Below are 19875 nucleotides of genomic sequence, written 5' to 3'. Positions count from 1 at the left end.
TTCCCTGGTGGCGCAGTGGTTGAGAATCCGCCTGCCGATGCAGCAGACACGGGTTCATGCCCCGGTCCGGGAAGATCCCACATGCCGCGGAGCTGCTGGGCCCGTAAGCCATGGCTGCTGAGCCTGTGCTCCACAACGGGAGAGGCCACAACAGTGAGAGGCCCGCGTACCGCAAAAAAAAAAAAAAAAAAGCAAATTAATGACTCTGAAGATCATTTCCTACTGTTAGCATCAGCAGAAGGCAGGGTTTAGCCAGAGATCAACTAGCAAGTTGACAAATTTCTTACAATAGCTCCAGCATCATCATCAAGTATCACACGGCACAAGTGGATACCATCAAATCAAGCAAAATTCAGCCACATAAGCACAGGGGAAACTGAGAGCATTCTAGAAACTAGCACTCAGTGGAAACAGAAACGAAGCCGACAGATTCTAGAATAATGTATGCTGGTCCACTGGGGAAGCTACATTCACAGGGATACCACCTACCTCTAGTTCAATCAGACACAGGCCCTATCCCACAAGTAAGGCAGACATGATCATAATGGCAGAGGCAGAAAGGAGATGGGAAGGCCTCCAGGGAAAGGACTACTATTAGCCCAACATTTGCTTTTTATGACTTTCCTCAGAGAATATGCAGCAGTTGCTTTCTATTAAATACAGACCAAGAAACACGACTGACCTGAGTTAACAAAATGCAGTTATATCATGCTTACTGGTACTTAAGATCTTCAATGGGTTCAATGTTTGGGACGACAACCAGAACCCAAGGAAAAGGCCTCAGAGCATCTAGCATAACTGTTAAAAGGTCCCGATACTGGATTTATGTTCACACTCAGGCATTCACCCAGAGCTTAGGTGGTACTCTTATTAAATACAAATTGTTAACAAACATGTTACCTGCTTCCCCAGCAGATGAGAAGCAGCAAAGCATGAAAGAAATGTGGATAAACCATTAGGAACAGATATCATGACAGCAATGTGAAGAGCCAGGTGACAACCTGACAGTGAAGGATACCAGAAACCAAAACAGGAGATGCTATGCTTTCTATTATAGCCTATACAATAATGGGTACATTTAATGATGACCTTGAGTAATCAAAAATGATCAAAATAATTTTTTGTATCCTGTTTAAGAAGAGAAGGGAGCATAGTATACGTTATAAATGATTTTTCATTAAAATAGTTTAAAAACTTGGTTGAATAATTCTATTATCTGGAACATTCATTTGGATGCATTAACTAATTTCCCAAAGACACCAGAGACATGAAGCATTAGTACAGCTTTGTACAGATTGCTAGAATATTATCACTTTCTGTTCTTTATCAATACTGAATCCGGAGACCAGTCTGAACCTTAATGAGCTGTTACAGACTTGAAAAATCTATGAGAATAACCTATTTGAAGCTTCAGTCAATACTAATTTGAGGTACTGTAATGTGATCTAACCATTTAATAATGGCCATTTAAAGTTTCCAGAAGAGCCTGTTCTAGGCTCTCAAGTAATAATACAGCTGACCACATATCCAGGTTTGCTAAGACAGTCCCAGTTTAAGCTTCTGCCCCACAGTAATTACTAACAGCACTCTCAAATGTGTCCCTGTTTGGATAGTAAGTTATATAATCACCCTAGTAATAATAAGCCTTTTACCAACAAGTTTCCAACTAGGTGGACTGAAGTTAATTTTAAAATTTGATTTAAAATTATGAGTTAAGGATATATTGTTAGGTTACAAAACAAGGTGCAGAACAGTGAAAGGAGGAAAAAGTAAGAATACATGTATATTCATATTTGCAAAAATAAGAATATATATTCTTATTTGCTAGAAAGATACATTATAATAAAAGTGATTATCCGGAGCAGCTGGGCCCGTGAGCCATGGCCGCTGAGCCTGCACGTCCAGAGCCTGTGCTCCGCAACGGGAGAGGCCACAGCAGTCAGAGGCCCGCGTACCGCAAAAAAAAAAAAAAAAAGTGATTATCAATAGGAGATAGGGGTCACAAGGGAGATAGGTACGAGGAGGAAGTGAGGTTTTTACTGTATATCTTTTGTACATGAGTGAATGTATTTTATATATTTATTTATAAGTAAACATATTAAACATTTTTTTAAAGTTTGAAGATAAAATTTTTATTTTCTCTACCTCAGATCTAATTGGCTTTATAGAATCTACTAATGAAAACTATAATAAACGTAATATTAGAGTAATGAGTTCGAGTACTAGCAGATAAAGGAGCAAGAAATTATTGATAAATGGTCTTCCAACCATTATTTTCGACATCTTTCTCCAAAGAATTATTGACAGAACTATATAAGGACATCATGTAGTTATTTGTTATTTATCTCCCCACTAGAATATAAGCTCCATGGGGGCAGGACTTCGTTTTGTTCACACTGCCATATCCCCAGTACCTATAGCTCTGTCTGGTACATAGTAGGTGCTCAATAAATATTTGTTGAACGACTGACTGAAAGCATAAAACCCATGTTTATTATGAGGCTACTGACCATAGAGGGTATGATAAAAATCAAAGCCCACAAACACATTTTTTAAAAGTGAAACTTGAAAAACAATAGAAAACAGTTTTTTCTACACATACCAGAAAACAACATATTCATATTTCATATTAGAGAGGAGGGATAGACACACATATACAACGTGCAGATAACAAGACAGAGTAGCATAGCGGAAAAAATAGTGGGTTCTATTCCTTGCTCTGCCACTTTTTAGTGGTGTGAATTTGGATAAGTCACCTGAATTCTTGGGTCTCAGTTTCCAAACCTATAAAATGAGAGAACTGGGTGACTGACATGTTCCATTCCAGCTCTGACAATACAGTTCTCTCTCTTGTGCATACACACACACACACAAGGGGAAGTAAGGCACAGAAGCATATGGAAGAGAGAAGAGATAAAGAAGTACATAGAGGAATGAGGAAGTCACATTGAGGAAAAATGAAGGTGGAAGGGCTAGAGTGAAACGAAGGTGTTAGCGGAAAAACAAAACAAAACAAAACAAACCAAACTCAGAGGGAAGATACACATGTACTACCTCCCCACAACCAACTGGAGGGTAAAAAGGATGGAGATGAGAACACATAGACAATCATAGACCACCATTACACATAGTTGGAGAAAGCCAAATAAAGAGAAAGAAGAGATAAGAATTTAGTTGCACAGCTTTTAAGACAAGCATTAGTAAATTGCCTTTCAACTCCACTGTTCACTTTGGGTTATGTGATGAAGGTAAATTAAAATAGATTTCTGCAAACCTAAGATCAGCTAAATGACCAGTAATAGCTCTTCATATGCTCTAATGCAGTGGTTCTTAGGGTTATACATTAGCATCATTTGGGGGAGATTTTTCAAATTATCCATGCCTAGATTCTACTGTTGTGCTCTCTATCTCCTAAAATCAGGGATTCTGCTCTGAATGGAATTTGAAATTGTGGGACAAGGTTACACTTTTGGACTATAATCCTGGTAGTCAGAAAACCACCACCCTAAGGAACAGAGAAACTAAAGGAAGGGAGATTCTAATCTTCCCCCAAAACCTGAGAAAACAACCCAAATCAGAAAGCAATAATAATCAGCCTCAATAATCAATTCCTGAATAGATCAAGATTTCACATAGAAGTGAGAAGTGAGTGTTACATATACCTGTCTGGATCCCTGGGGGCCAACTGTCCCCATGTTAATTGGACTGGGACCCTGGATTCCACTAGGTATAGGGCCTCTAGGGCCTGGGACTGGGCCCCTTGTATCCATGCTTCTGGCCTCCATCCCTCTGACTTCCATTGCACGGGCCTCCATTGCACGGGCCTCCATCGCACGAGCCTCCATTGCACGGGCCTCCATGGCACGGGCTTCCAATCCTCTAGCATCTAATCCTCTTGCCTCCATGGCTCGTGCCTCCATCCCTCGTGCATCTATGCCTCGGGGATCTCTTCCACCTATAAAAAGTTGCAAGAAAACCATTGGGTAGCTACCCACCTTTACTGCAAGAATAACCAACAATCAAATAAAGCATTCTGTATCCCAGATTGGAGCCTAAGAGCCCGTTCATCATGAGCCCACAACTACCAGTCAGCCTTGTGATGTGGTTTCCCCTCACCTCTGCCATCCAATGGTGGACCCCTCTGATCTAGCATGGGTCCTCTTGGCTCTGCCATTAGAGGTCTGGGCTCAGCTAATGGCCCTCCCCGCATCTCATGTGGGGGTGGACCACGGCTGTCATGGCCAGGGACATGGTGCATGGGCGGACCCTGATGAGGTGGTCCCAGGTAACCTCTAGAGATGGAGAAAAAAATGTTATATTTTAAAACAGAACAAAACAATAAGAACAAAGTATCAACCAGAAGATCAGTAAAATTAGATAAAGAGCTGATGCAAACATCAGTCTACAAATGCTAAGAGAATAACACAAAACAAGTCAAAGAAAAGCTATCAAGATGTAAATCCATGTATTCTAGAATTTCGTATTTGGTCAGGGCACTCAAATTAAGGAGGAATGAATGGATATCCATTATATATAATGAATACGCAGTGGGAGGCTTAAGAAAATGGGTTACTGTATGGGTTCAAATCTAGGCTCTATCATTTATTAGCTGTGTGATCTTGGGCACATTTGCTTAACTTTTCTAAGCCTCAGTTTCTTCATCTGTAACATGGGACTGATATTAGTATCAATCTCACAGGGCTGTTGTGTGGATTTAGTGAGATGATCTCAGTAAAGTACTCAGAGCAGATTGAGAGGCATAATCCCCACTAATATCAATTATTATTATTATTGCTATTATTAGTATTACTACTAACAATAAGCAATATAAGTTTTTCCTGTTTAGATATGTGTGCTAGAATTTCCAATTTCTGAGGATGGAGTAGCAATGGTTAGTTCAAAATGACATACTCAACTACATAGTTCTGCCCAGGAAGTGTTTCATCTTGGACAGTGGCCATGAATATTTATTTATCTTTTGAAGTAAGCAAACAGGCACAACTGGTATGAAAAGACTTTGTTCTCAAAGCAAGGGGAAATTCTGATTCCTCCAATCTTTTCCCTCTGTGTCAGTGCTTACCTAGGCTCTACCTCTCCAGTTACAGAAAGTAAAGTGCCTCCGCGTGGGTCATTTGGAGCGTCTCCCAACAGACCTCGAGGAGTTGGGACGTTGGCAGGCAAGGGCCCACGCTGCATAGCTGCTCTGGGGTCTTGCATCGGCACTGACAGGGAAACAAACGGGGAGGTACTGCTGTGAAGGACATGTAAGGCAAGAAGAAATGACTCTATATACCACTGACAACATAGTTCAGACCCCTTAGAGTGGGTGAAACCTCACCACAACAGACTTCTCCTGCAGCTCAAGAACACAAGTAGGGTGTAGGCAGAATCTGTTCCATGTCAGAGGTATGGATGGAATTATGTAAAGAACAAACTGGGGAGCAACCTGCCAAGGCCTAGCACTGCAACCTGAAGAAACCTAGGCTCCTGGTTTTGCTGATAATCAATCTTAGTTCAAGGACCAGAGTCACAAAAGAGAGGTAGGGCCTTGGCATATGTGAACACTGCCATGGCTCTGCAAGAACCTGCTGTCTCCTTACAGACTGCTATTCCATCCAAGCCTCCTGACACCAGTAGGGAGGGAGTACAGCCTCAGACAGATGCCCATATCATCCACGTTCTCTGCCCTGTGTGAAGAGGTCAACTTAGGCTTGTGGCCCCAAAAGGAAAAAATGAAAAAGCAAAAAACCCAAAACACTACCCTTTTGGGTTCCGAATGTGAGGATGACTGCCAAGCAGCCCTTGACCTCTCAACGTCCCACCCTGAACACCACAAGCAAAAGGAAACCCGCAGATACAATGGGTACCTTGAACTCGCTCAATTGATGCAGGCCCGGTGGGTCCCACGGGCGAGTGCTGTAGGGTTCCTAGGTGAGCAGTAAGTTCAAAAGGAGAAAGAACAGACACTTAAAATAGCTTGCACACACACGCAGAGGCACACAGACACTGGAGATTTACACATATAAGTTAAAGAGCCAAGAGTTCATTAGCTTGCCCTGTGCTACAAAATCTTCCTAAACTATATGAACTTCTTTGGGATCTGAAACTGTTCTGCTTTGATGAGATTGCTTCCTAAGGTAAAACCTGTGGGCCACTGATTTTATTTGGGCAGGAATAACCAGCCACTTTCAATTTACACCTCTCCTACTAGGATTCCCCTTAAATCTTATGATACTATGAAAAAGAGAAACAAAATATTAAAAGGATGCTTCTGAAACTCCAGTTAGGCAAAGAAGGTAAACATAGTTTCATAAGCAAAAAATGAAAGAAATTGCACTGAATCTGGAAGGCAAGATTTATTCTGGAAAAGCCCATTAACAGAAGGGGCACAGTATTATTTTTGTCATAATTTAAAGCACAAAAATTTCTGCTATCAAATGGGGAAATGCAGTGAATGAACTTTAGACAAAGAAAGAGAATATTACTCCTTAAGAAGTACTCTGCCACTGTAAGTTTTTGATAAACAAACATCATGACATCAGCAAATAAAGACTAATAAGATGACAAGGGCGCCAACACTAAACAAAGGTGGCAGAAGGCAAGAAGAAGCCTCTTCTTAAACATCTCATTGTCTCTTTTCAACATTACAAATGTGTAAAAGAAGCATGGATTGCAGGAAAAGAATGACAAACTGGCTATAAATGAAAGATTCTTGCTTCCTCTGCTGGGTACTAAAGGAAAAGTATAAAAGTCTCATTTTGTCTCTTCATGAAGACATCCTTGATATACCTTCAAAACTCAAGTCATTTCCCTTTGTTAACTTTTGACCAGAAAGGTGAAGATAACTGTATCAAGGAAGATGTCTTGCGGAAGTATGTATTAAACAAAGTTTGATTTATTGATGGCTGGGGGAGAGGTAGAGGTATGACTGAAACTTCTAATTCCTTCTCACTACTGCAAAAATACTTTGGGGCACACACACAATCTACTGATAGCGGCCGAGGGGGGTGGGGCACAACAGCATAAAAGCATGGTCTGCTCAGATGAGGTGTCTGGACAAAGAGCTTGTTCCACTGTCAATTGCCTGACAAGATTATTAGCTCTGTCACTTTAGCAACCAATATCAGTATACAAACCATAGACAAGGAGTACAGTGCATAGGCCTATATCTTAGTATTTTGCTTTTGAAAAAATGGGTTTTGAGGAATTCCCTGGCGGTCCAGTGGTTAGGACTCAGCACTTTCATTGCCGTGGCCCAGGTTCAATCCCTGGTTGGGGAACTAAGATCCTGCAAGCCACATGGTGTGGCCAAAAAAAATAAATTAAAAAAAAATTAATGGGTTTTACTTATAGACCATATGCTAATAAGAAGTAACTTAAGCTTCCCTACACTTGTCCAAAGCAGTTCTTTCTCATCACAAGGACACAATAAGAACATAAGACATTGGAAGGAAACAGAAGCAGTGTGATTGACAGAAAGAGGATAGATTTCAGAGTCAGAGACTTTGGAATCTTAGCTCTGCCACTTATTAGCTGGAAAAGAAGACGAATGCACCAAGCCCAGGCCACGTTACTCAGATACCAGTATTTATTTACCATGTCCCCTTGAGGAAGTAACTCAGAACTCTGAGCTTCCAGCTCTTCACCTGAAAACTGAGGTGCTGCCACCTAACTCACAAGGTTGTTTATGAAAATTAAAGTGCATGGCCTATAGGATGCACTCAGTTTCATTGTTAGTTCCTTCTGTTTTCTCACTCTCTCTCTTCCTGATGTTGGTTTCAACCGAATCAACTGCATTTTCTTTTCTTCAAACTCCAGTAACATAGAGAAATAACGTGGACATTATGGAGCGGCTGCCACTGTGGTATCCAGTGTTACTGCCACAGTATAACATACACTTACCAAGCAGGCTTCACAGACCTTTGACCCCCTCCCAGTTTTCTCTGGGGTTTAAATTTAGTCTTCCACATACCCAGTCACATAGTACATGGTCATAATTAAAATTCCTTACTCAGATCTCCATTGAGGGAGTGAGAACATGTAAGTAGAGGCATTAAACTATCAGGAAAAGGCAACATGAATTAAATAGAAACAAAGGATCCATTTGCTTCATCATCAATTCTTGTAGAGCTGGGCTCTGAATCACTAGATAGAAGTCGAGACAGTGCTGCCCAACAGAATTTTCTGCAATGATGCAAGTGTTCTATATCTGCAATATCCAGCATGGTATCCACTAGCCACATGCGGATACTGAGCACTCAGAATGTGGCTACTGTGAATGAGGAACTGAGTTTTACATTTTACCTAATTTCATTTTAATTCAATTTAATTAATTTAATATTTGAATAGCCACATGTGGTTAGTGGCTGCCATATCAGATAGTGCAGATATAGAATATTTCCATGTCTAATCCACATTAATCGGACATTAATATTTATTTACCTTGTCCCCGCTCCATGGACACTGGTCCACTTCCTGGCATTCCAACCTGGGCCTGCATTGCTCCTAGAAGATAAAGGGCAGGAAAGAAAAACAGAAATTAGGACAGTGGGGAAAAATTTGGACAGTGGCTGAGTTAACAAATTTCCTCTTTCTGCCCCACAGGCAGAAACCTATAAAGAAAGATCATAACTACCACTAAACAATGCAGTTATACAGAAGATGGAGTTTGTTACTGTACTTTAGCCTTTGGTGACAGAAAAGTGAGTTAAAGAAGAATTCGTAATCTCACTGGTTACCAAAACCTTGTCAGGGAGTTCTGTAATACAGATCAATGGCACTTACCTACGTACCTCCTCCCACAGAAGGCACTACTGTTCCCAGTGTACTTTGTAAATGGGTGGGTATACTATTGCAGTTGTGACAAAGATTTGTGGGGGCACGCCTGGCATTTTATGAGAAGCCAACAGGGATACTAGCTGTCCTGCAACGTATGAGACAGTTCCACAAAATCAAGGATTACCCTGTCTTGCAAAAGTTTCAAACGTCTTGCTAAACATTCACACAAATGAAAACCTTTTTTATAGTCATCTGAACTTAAAACCTGTCTGTTTTATTTGTAAACAAAGCGCTTCTTTGCCCAGTTTTTACACACACACACACACACACACACACACAGACACACACACATTGAATTTTCCAAGAATGCAATTACTGAGTAAATTATGGGTATTGTATCTTGTTTTGTTAAGAACTTTACGAAGAGTTTTCATTTTCACCATTCAGAAAATCACATCATCAATGTCAACAGTCCTTGTGATATCTGAATTGCCAAAACAACATACCTGGGTCTGTCTTTTACTTTTATAGTATTGGTGCAAGCATCTGACTGCTATTTATTGTTTTCTAGTGTAGTTGTGCTTGAATACTTGCATATTTATAATATTCTTTTACTATAAATTAATTTCCTTTTACTTCTCCTTTATATTATAGTTAGGGTAACTATACTGATTTTTTTGAAGCCATGTTAAGTATGCTATGTCAACTGTGCATTTCATTTCAGGATAGTAAAGGGTCACTGCAAGATATGTTACAAAAAGGAGCCACTGGGTCTAATAGTGTTGAGAATGACAGGTCTACTCTAACCAGCAGGGCTATGATTGCTATACAAAGACTAAACATGTACCATAAGTCCTTGTCTGGTCCTTCCCACATAGCAATAATTCTGTTTTCCTCAAAGGAACAATATATGCTGCCAAGTGGGGAGAAAAGACAAGCTGAACTGTTTGCAGTTCATTAATACTCACCTAAAATATCCAAGTACAATACATGTCACATTCTCTTATCCCATTTAACATGCCAGGCACCAAAGAGCCATGAATTAAGAACCTGAGTCTGTGCTAGCCCTACCAATGCTACTAAGTAATTGTCATTTTGAACAACTGATTTGATAAAATTAACATACCCTCAGGCTTCCTCATCTGTAAAGTGAACGAGTTTATCTAAACAGTGTTTTCTCAGAATGTGGTCCCCAGACCAGCAGCATCAGCATCACCAGAGACTTGTCAGAACTGCAAAGCTCAGAGCCCTACCTCAGACCTGCTGAAATGGAAAGTCTGGGTGTGGAGACCAGCAATCTGTGTTTTAATAAGCCCTTCAGGTGATGCTAATGCACACTAACATTTGAGGTCTAAATGATTTCAAAGCTCTCTTCTAGCCATAACATTCTATGATTTGTTCAGACCACTCATCAAAACAATACAAAAATTTAGGATCTGAGGAAAGCAATGGCAGAAGGCAACATGGGTAATTTATCATACTATACCATCACATAATGGCACTTTTATCTATTATGGACTAGCTTCCCAGAAGTGGAATTAGTGGGTCAAAGTGTATATGATTTTTTAATGTGAGACTACTTTCTTAAAAGGCTGAAAAACTTCACATTTCCACCAGCAATGTATACTACCACTCTCCCCACCAATATTAAGTGTCATCTCTGAAACTTTTGCTAGTATGATGGGTTTAAGTAAAGTGAAATCTCATTATTTAATTTGAAATCCCCTGAATATAAATGAATGTTTTTGTTGCCATTTGGATTTGCTCTTCTATGATGTGCTCTTCTATGAAGTGCTACCCATTTTCTTTGCCTATTTTTCTACTAGTTTGTTCCCCCTTCTCATCAACTGCCAAAGAGCTTCGTGCAGGGTATCTCAAAAATTGTAGTGAAGTTTTAAGTTTCAATAACTTCAGAACTATAAATGCTACAAACACATAAAAAATATCACTTGAAAATTCAATTATTTAAGTTCCTTTTACACTTACTTTCAACTTTTGTATTTATTAATTCCCTCATCTTGGTACCTTGGTTTTTTAAAAAAATTATTTTTCTAATATTTTAGAACTAGCAGAGTTCCTTTATTCTTTAATAAGGCACTTAAGGGTATTCATTTTTGTTTAAGTACTGCTTTCACTATTTCCTGTAATTTTTGTATGAAGTGTACTACTTTTTGTTGTCTTTTAGATAATTTATTTCTTTTTATTTCCTCTTTAATTCAAGGATTAGCAAGAATATGTTCCTTAACTTTACAAGTAAAGGTTTTTTCCAGTCACCTTTTAATTATTTACTTCTAACTTTATTGGCTTATAATCAGAGAATACAGCCTGTAAAATCTCTACATTTTTTTTTTTTTTTTTTTTTTTTTTTTTTTTTGCGGTACACGGGCCTCTCACTGTTGTGGCCTCTCCCGTTGCGGAGCACAGGCTCCGGACGCGCAGGCTCAGCGGCCATGGCTCACAGGCTTAGCCGCTCCGCGGCACGTGGGATCTTCCCGGACTGGGGCACAAACCAGTGTCCCCTGCATCGGCAGGCGGACTCTCAACCACTGTGCCACCAGGGAAGCCCAAAATCTCTACATTTTAAAATGTTTTTATTTTATGGTTAAGTACATGTTCATTTTTTAACGGGGGGGGCGTATATTCTCCAATCAAAAGATATAAGGCTCCTTCTCTATATGAAATCAAGCTTATTGATTCCATTATTTTATTTCTCAACATCCTTACTTATTTTTTGTCTGCAGGTTTTTTTGTCAAAGTGTGGTCTACAGATGACAACGATCCACACTGTATGTTAACAGTTCCTGACTGTTAACTACAGAAATTGAGAGTAGACACTTTTATAGCAACTTGACATTGCTGTGACATCCAAGTGCATGACGTGTACTTGTCTCACTGAACAGGGTATAGACCAGTTTAGGTGTTTTTCAACTCATGTAATGAGCTGCATATGTCATGGGTTGCACATTTGTCATGTGTAGTAGGACCACATTACAACTTGCGATATTTTAAGGTAAGCTAGGTACCTATAACACAAAAAAATATATAAAACACAGAATCTATTTCTTTCAATGAAAGATAATTTTTTTTTCTTTTTTTTCTTTTTTTTTTTTTTTTTTTGCGGTACGCGGGCCTCTCACTGTTGTGGCCTCTCCCGTTGCGGAGCACAGGCTCCGGACGCGCAGGCTGAGCGGCCATGGCTCATGGGCCCAGCCGCTCCGCGGCACATGGGATCCTCCCGGACCGGGGCACGAACCCGCGTCCCCTGTATCGGCAGGCGGACTCTCAACCACTGCGCCACCAGGGAAGCCCCAATGAAAGATAATTTTAAGTTTAATGGTAACTCTATAGGATAAGTGAAAATTGTGAGTTTGCTGAAATTTATTTGAAAATCCCTTCTCCAATTCCCTGTCAACTTAGCTCTTTAGACTGGTTTCTCTATAAACCAGAACAATTTAAGGCCAAATTATTGCCCATTAGTTGTGTTGTAGTCAATCTAACCCAGAATAGATAAATTGACAAGTGAGTTTGTTTTGCAAAAAACTTTAAATACTGATACACATCATATGTTCATACTGGTGTTTTATATGAGGAATCACTTATTTCACCCATAACTTTTTAAGTTATGATTGTTAAATGATGAAAAGCTACAAGCGTAATATTAATTCCTATATACACAATTTTAGCGAACATATTAGTTTTTAGAATTCTTTTTTCCTTTTGTTGTTTGGTCTAAATATATTTCATGAAATCCAATGTTATGTTTGTTACATATAATAACAAATGTGACCAGGCATTTTCCTTCTGGTTTTTTTCCCGCATGTACTTTTTAACCTAATCTGACAGTCTGGCTTTTAGTGGGAGAATTCAGTCCATTCACATTTAGCAGAATAATGACTATATGAGATTTTATTCCTTCTACCTTAACTCTATGTTTATTATTACTTACTTCACAATGTCATTTCCTTTTCTCTATATTTGCTGCCTTGGTCTAGTTTCCATTCATTCTATTTTTCCCCTCATTAACTTGGAAATTTTACTGTACTTTTCCAATTTACTGTTCTTTCCTCTGCTCTCATAATCAGACATATAGGATGTGTATATAAGAAATCAACTATTTCTTCCACCTAGGATATATACTGCCTAGCTATACATTAATTTAATATCAAGATCTCGTTGCCACATAATAACTTGGCTACACTATGCCATTTGCTATAACAAAACCCTAGCAAAATACCAAAATGGTGAAAAATTCTAAATGAAAACGTACCTCCAGGAGCTAAGGAACCAGGCCCAGGTCCTGTTACAGTGGCTGGTATCTGCCCTGGTGCTGCAACTCCAGCCTGCAGAGAAGCTTGCATCAGAGGAGGTGCGCCATTGACATGCATTCCACTCTGACCAAGAGAAAAAACAGAGTATGTATATGCCTCTGTGAAGACTCAACACACAAAGTCTATGACCTTAAAGAACTCTCTTCAAATTGACACCCCCAAATATTCTACCAAACACCCTTTTCTGACAGCATGTCTCATGCAGCATTAGATTTATAACACACTTTGAACAGAAGCTGCAATACATGCAATGAGCCTGGTTACACAGCACACAATTACAACAGACCATATTATAAAAGCAGAGATTGACAAGTCTTATCTGTGTGGTGAGGCCATATATAGCACCTATTTGTTGACTTAGAGACAAGGGCCTGGCAGTAAAAGTTTAAAAAAAAGTGCCTTGAACGCAAGAAGAAATGAGGACTTAAAAAAAAAAAACAAAACAGAACTGTTGGTAGTCTATATTTTTAAGATGAAACATTTTCTTTGACCAATCTTTTCTCATCGCTGTCCTCAGAAATAATTCTAGTTGGGAGGGGGTTGTAAAATTTTTCTAATGCTACATTAAAGCTCCTGGAGGAAAAGGGAATGTTATGTTTTCATTTGTGTATTCCCAAAAGAACTGAGCAGTCTCTTGGAATAGAAAAATAAAAACTAAGATATATATAAATATTTAAAAAATCACATATATTCTCAAGATAACACAAACAAAACTCTAGAATAGAAAAGAGGAAACTGTATAGTGAGGTGGTTAAGAGAAAACAGGCTATGATGTCAGACAACCAGGTTCAGATCCTGGATTTGCCACTTAGATTGTTATTTTTGGAGCAGTTAACTTCTCTGGACCTTAATTTATTTCCTTTCTATTTCTGAAAAAGTATTTATTGAATCAGAGCAGGGGATGGTAAACTATGACCCATGGGCCAAATCTGGCTCACTGCTTGGTTTCATAAATAGTTTCACTGGAACACAACCATGCACATTTGTTTATGTACTGTCTGTGGTTCATTTCACACTCCAATGGCAGAGCTGAGTAGTTAAGACAAATTCCACGGCCTGCAAAGCCAAAAATATTTACTATTTGGCCATTTAGAAGATGTTTGCTGACCCTCACCATAACTTTTGTATGAGCCATCCAAGTTGTTTACCTCTGCCCATCTAACAGGTGAAAAATGATAGCTTATTGTACTTCATTCACATTTATCTTATTTTGAAATTGAATACTTTTCATATATTTAATACATATTTGTATTTCCATTCTTATGAACTGTTCATGTCCATTGCATAGTTTTTTACTGGGTTATTGGTAATTTTCTTACTAATTTATAGGAGGTGTTTTTTTATTTATTTATTTTATTTTATTTTATTTTTTTTGCGGTACACGGGCCCCCCACTGTTGTGGCCTCTCCCATTGTGGAGCACAGGCCCGGGACGCGCAGGCTCAGCGGCCATGGCTCACGGGCCCAGCCGCTCCGCGGCATGTGGGATCCTCCCGGACCGGGGCACGAACCCGTGTCCCCTGCATCGGCAGGTGGACTCTCAACCACTGCGCCACCAGGGAAGCCCAGAAGGTGTTTTTTAATATGAAAAATTTCAGACATATAAGTTGTACAGAGAATAAAATAACCACACAGCTTGGAAACAAATCACATATATAATTGAATCTCCTGTATGGTCTTCCCCATTGCATCCTGTATCCCCTTCTTAGACAACCACTTAAGAATTCTTATAGATGTTTCGAAATTTTATATAAACCATTACATACTAAACATATTCTTTGCAACTCACTCAACATGTTCTTGGGATATGTACAGACACATACATCCTGTATTTTGGAAATATTTCCATATTCACTTATTTTCACTTCTGTATGGCATTATGTTTTTGAGTTACCTGTGTTGATACCATGTATCCTAGTTCATCTTAACTGCTATATGAAACTACATTTTTGAAAGTCATTCACGGTGACACATGTAGTTTATTTAACTGTTGTAGAGTATTTCATTGGATAAATATACCACATTTTCTCCATTCTTCCATTGCTGTACAATTAGGATGTTTCCAATTTTTCACTATTAAAATGTGGCAATAAACATTCTTGAACATGACTAACGGCCCTTAGGTAATCAGCCTGCTGTCCATCACGTGTGTGGCAAATACTTTTTCCCAATTTGTCATTTGTCTTTGGTGTTTCTTTTTCTCTGTTCAGAAATTTTTCAGTTTTCAAATATACCATTTTTTCATGGCTTCAGGATTTTGTGTCACACTTGGAAAATAAGCTTTACTTTTTTCATCGGTAAGAATGGAGATAAGAAGAGTGCCGACCTCATACAACTGCTCTAAGTATTAAATGAGATAATGTATACGGAATAACAAAGTGCCAACCGCAGTGCCACACATGCACATACACACAAAATCAGCTTATAAAAAAGGCATAAAGGAAGGATCTCTTTTTTACAAACTTGGCACTAAATCTGTATTCATTCAGATGTCATGTGCTCTGCAACCCTGTTAACTGCTTTTATGCCTGGAAACTGAAATTATCATCTCTGGCTGCTCACCATTCTTCTTCCAATATATCCTCCTAAAATGAAAATGACATTTTCAAGGCAGTTAAAAAATGTTAAGGGATAAAGTCCTACCAAAGACTGGGCCTGAGGGGCCTGAGGATTCTGCTGGTTCATCGACACATTGGATCCTGAGCCAGGTCCGGCGCTGTGGACTGTCTGAGGGTTGCCTGCAATCAGTGTTGGGATATTTGTCTGGCGATGCAGAATTTTCTGAAAAGTGAAAAGACAAATCTATGAGCTGTCTGTTTCCACTCCACTCAAGGTTTACCCTAGCATTTCCATAAAAGAACCAGAAGCACTCACCAAGGCAATTTCTGGATCCACAATTCTCATCACTACCTGGGCTTGCAGCAAAGCATAAGCCAGTTGAGGGTTCTGAAGCAACATGTTCCGTGCTTCCTGAGGACTATTCTGGACACAGAGCTGTGAAGATAAACAGATTCATCATCAGGTTCAAAACTTATTACTCAGAAATTGACAGTGATTTAGAGCTATTCCCATCTGAGAAATGTAATATTCAAGAGGCTTTTAAAACTATTATCAGGTTTACATAGCACACAAAATCTTGGTCATGGCAGGCAAGAGAAGAGGCATTTCAAATACCATAATACCACCATTTAGGAAAAAAGCCACATTTTAACATCTACATTTGATATCTATGGGCCACAAAAATCCTGCCAGATTGTGTAGGTGTGTTTGTGTACAAAAAATGGAAAGCTCTTTGTACGAAATATACAATACACTGTGCACATATGGAATACTGAAGGTGCAAGAAATGTTGGTCAACAGGCACACTTTCTATTTGAGCTCAGGAAATCATTTCCATTAACTAAATGTTAATTTCCATTAACATCAATGACTCCTTGAAGAGTTGATATGCTATGATTTTCCATAACCTAATGCCTCCTCTTACCTTCATTTGTTTCATCAGCTCAAACATCTGCTCTGGTGGAAGACTGGCAACTGCTTTGCTAATGGACTCAGGGGCATCCTCAGGACTGATGGTCTCTCCATAAGGTGACTCAATGACAGGGGCACCAGTGCCAAGGCCTGATTGGGAAGAAAGTACAAAAACATTAAGGAGGCAAATTAAAGAGCTAAATCATTTCAAGTATCTACTTTCCAGGGTTGCTGTAAGGACCTGTTGATAACTTTAAATTTTCTGGAGCTTAGAAATAAGTGACTTGCAGGACTTCCCTGGTGGCACAGTGGTTAAGAATCTGCCTGCCGATGCAGGAGACACAGGTTCAATCCCTGGTATGGAAAGATCCCACATGCCACAGAGCAGCTAAGCCCATGTGCCACAACTACTGAGCCCACGTGCCTAGAGCCTGTGCTCCACAACAAGAGAAGCCACCACAATGAGAAGCCTGTGCACTGCAACGAAGAGTAGCCCCGCTCAATGCAACTGGAGAAAGCCCATGTGCAGCAACAAAGACCCAACACGCCTAAAAATAAATAAATAAATAAATATTTTTTAAAAAGGAAAGAAAAATAAGTGACTTGCAAGTCTTTTATTTCTGTGGAGGAAAGTGACAAAGTATATTTTCTACTCTCAAAGGAAAGCTGAGACCAGGATTGTATAGGTGAACAATGTTAACATAAATTAGGGACTAGGGATATCCATTTCCTTTCACAAGTCATTTCAGTAGCAAACGTTTCAAATAGAAAAAAATGCTAATTTCAAAATGGAATTTCTGGATCTATTACTTCATGAAAAAAGCCATGAGAATGCCTCGGTATCCCCATCAGTTACAGATCTGGCAACATAATTACAGGAGTGGCAAACACTAATGACAGACATAGTTTAACATAACTAATGGCGTGGTAAACCTGTAATTCATCTTCAACTGGAAATCAACTCCTTGGCAATGGAAGGACTTAAGTCAACTTTAACTTATTTCTCAAAGATACACACTTCCCTAATACAGGCACCTCAGGTGGGTCAGGTAAAGAAGCTGTGTGGCTGATAACCATTTCAGCAGATGCTAAAACATATCATTAAGTGGGAAATCTTCATTGTAACATCTTTACTAACTCATGTTGCACACAGCTTGGGTTTATACTCACTCTTCAGCTCTTCTTTGTTCTTTTCGCTGGCAGCATTGTCCACTCGAAGTGCTCTCCCACTGAATTCACGCCCATTTAGGTTTCGCATGGCACTAAGTGCTGTCTCCTGGTCTTGGTATTCACAGAAGCCATAACCTTTTGGCTTTCCTGTCTCCCTATCATATACCAACCTGGAGAGCAGAACCAAGTGTCAGGCACAAATGTTACATACACACAGGGTTCCCACTAACATTGCCATGTTCTAATTTGATCTACCGTAAGACAAATAACCTTATCGCTCTGTCTCACTGAAATATTTTTTACACATCTTTATAAGTGAAAAAATGTATCTTTTAGTAAAAATGAATGTGAATTGTATGGTATGTGAATTACATCTCAATAAAGCTGTTACAAACAAACAAGAAGAATGCATGTGAAAACTCACCAGTAAAAGCCTTGCCATTTTTACTAAGGGCCAAATTTGTGGTGATTTTAAAGAAACTTCCACCAAGTGGTAAAAGGGGATCTCACCTGAAACTAACAACAGGTCCAACCTCAGAAAAGATGTCCTTTAATTGCTCTTCAGTAGCCTCATATGGAATGTTCCCCACTAAGAAGAAAATAGATAACATATCAAAATTCTGAGTTTGTAACCTAGATCTTTAGTGAGAAAGTATCTACATATATCACTGAAAATGTAACAACTTAGCACAGGGAGATCAGCTAGGTGGTTTGTGACCACCTAGGGGGGTGGGATAGGGACGATGGGAGGGAGGGAGACGCAAGAGGGAAGAGATATGGGAATATATGTATATGTATAACTGATTCACTTTGTTATAAAGCAGAAACTAACACGCCATCGTAAAGCAATTATACTCCAATAAAGATGTTAAAAAAAAAAAGCAAATGTAACAACTGGTTCAAATACAGTGTTCCTCCAATCCTGGTTCCACCGTACTCCCTTAGACAAGACTTCAATCCTGTCTGCTGACTTTATTTACAAGAAAAATAAACCACTTAGACTAAACACAAAAGGTGTAGGCACTCCTAAGTATCAGTTCTCAGACTTAACTGACATGTGTTAGATTTTCCTTAACTATGGTGAAAATACTTAGGCATTAGTATTTACCTGAAGGTGTTTAAGTCTTATCAATAACTACTGAAAATGTCAACATTATAATCTTTAAAGCCGGCTCATATGTCCGTATTTCTACATATACACGCACTCAAAGGAGAATGACCATGAATGTACCGGAGGATGTTTAAAAATTGTTGTAAATCAACTATACTTCCGTAAAAAAAAAATATTCTGAACTGTTTTGTCATGTTCCTTCCAAAAGATGCTTTAAAATCACCACACATACTTTAAAATAAACAACTTATTTTGGCTGAAAAGATTACTCAGAATAGACTCCACCCTCTTAAAAATTTCTTCGATGAGGTCTTAGTCGTTCATTCATTCATTTATTTACAATCCACCTTAAGACGCCGGGTAGTCGCTACCACTAACCACGAACTAAAATGTAACGGGTAAAAAGCAGAGGATGAAAGCTCTTATGAGAGGGCGGGAAGTGGACACAAGGATCTATATACCCTCAGCACACAACCTGTATTCTGGGACAGGGGGTGAGAAGTAGTACGGGACAGTTGCCATGAGCCCTCGCTTCTGGATAATAATTGAAGCTCATGAAAAGAGAAACGTATATAAGCTGAACGCTGGTTTAACTTCCTCAGCCACATCGTGAAAAGGCTGCGAAACCTCGGGGGAAGGGGAGCATCACTTTGCCCACGAGTCCACCAGGCTGGCCGCCCTATGGGATAGGCAGGTCGAGCTGCAAGCCCGACCCATCACCAGCTCCCGCGGCGATTTGTGACGTGCAGGGGGGCATTCCTCGCCGATCCCTGTCTTTTTCTGTCCCTCCCCGATGCTTGGCTCCACCGAATTCCTCTCACCGAACACCGAACGTAGAGAACGATCCACCGCAGGGTCTCTCACAGTCAAACCCGCCATCGCTCTCTTCCAGCGGCTTCCGGTGCGCCAGAGCACACTTCCGTACGGCGCGTGAGCCCGGCGCCGAACACGCTTTCGTACGGCGCGTGAGCCGGAAACTCCTGGGCCAGAGGGACGCAGGGTCCCTCCCCCGGCGTTA

The 19875-nt window shown here is 39.7% G+C and overlaps 1 protein-coding gene across 2 annotated transcripts in view; it reads right to left on the bottom strand.

Moving 5' to 3' along the window:
* The window catches only part of CSTF2 (cleavage stimulation factor subunit 2), a 26066-nt gene extending 6281 nt beyond the window's left edge, over window positions 1-19785 (bottom strand). Inside the window, exons 1-12 of one of the 2 annotated variants that reach the window (XM_028482355.2) lie at window positions 19679-19785; window positions 18257-18335; window positions 17747-17916; window positions 16590-16726; window positions 15980-16099; window positions 15749-15886; window positions 13046-13169; window positions 8443-8505; window positions 5868-5927; window positions 5081-5222; window positions 4117-4292; window positions 3663-3955 (exon numbers count right to left, since the gene is read on the bottom strand). In XM_028482355.2, coding sequence (XP_028338156.1) covers window positions 3663-3955; window positions 4117-4292; window positions 5081-5222; window positions 5868-5927; window positions 8443-8505; window positions 13046-13169; window positions 15749-15886; window positions 15980-16099; window positions 16590-16726; window positions 17747-17916; window positions 18257-18335; window positions 19679-19736 — 1560 coding nt within the window. In that variant the 5' untranslated portion in view covers window positions 19737-19785. The remainder of the gene's footprint in view (window positions 1-3662; window positions 3956-4116; window positions 4293-5080; window positions 5223-5867; window positions 5928-8442; window positions 8506-13045; window positions 13170-15748; window positions 15887-15979; window positions 16100-16589; window positions 16727-17746; window positions 17917-18256; window positions 18336-19678) is intronic. The other variant, XM_055081795.1, reaches the window with a different exon arrangement.
* Between the last annotated feature and the right edge of the window lie 90 nt (window positions 19786-19875).

This window comes from Physeter macrocephalus, chromosome 21 (assembly GCF_002837175.3).
Source record: "Physeter macrocephalus isolate SW-GA chromosome 21, ASM283717v5, whole genome shotgun sequence".
Lineage (NCBI taxonomy): Eukaryota > Metazoa > Chordata > Mammalia > Artiodactyla > Physeteridae > Physeter > Physeter macrocephalus.
This window is presented reverse-complemented; position numbering and strand designations above follow the sequence as displayed.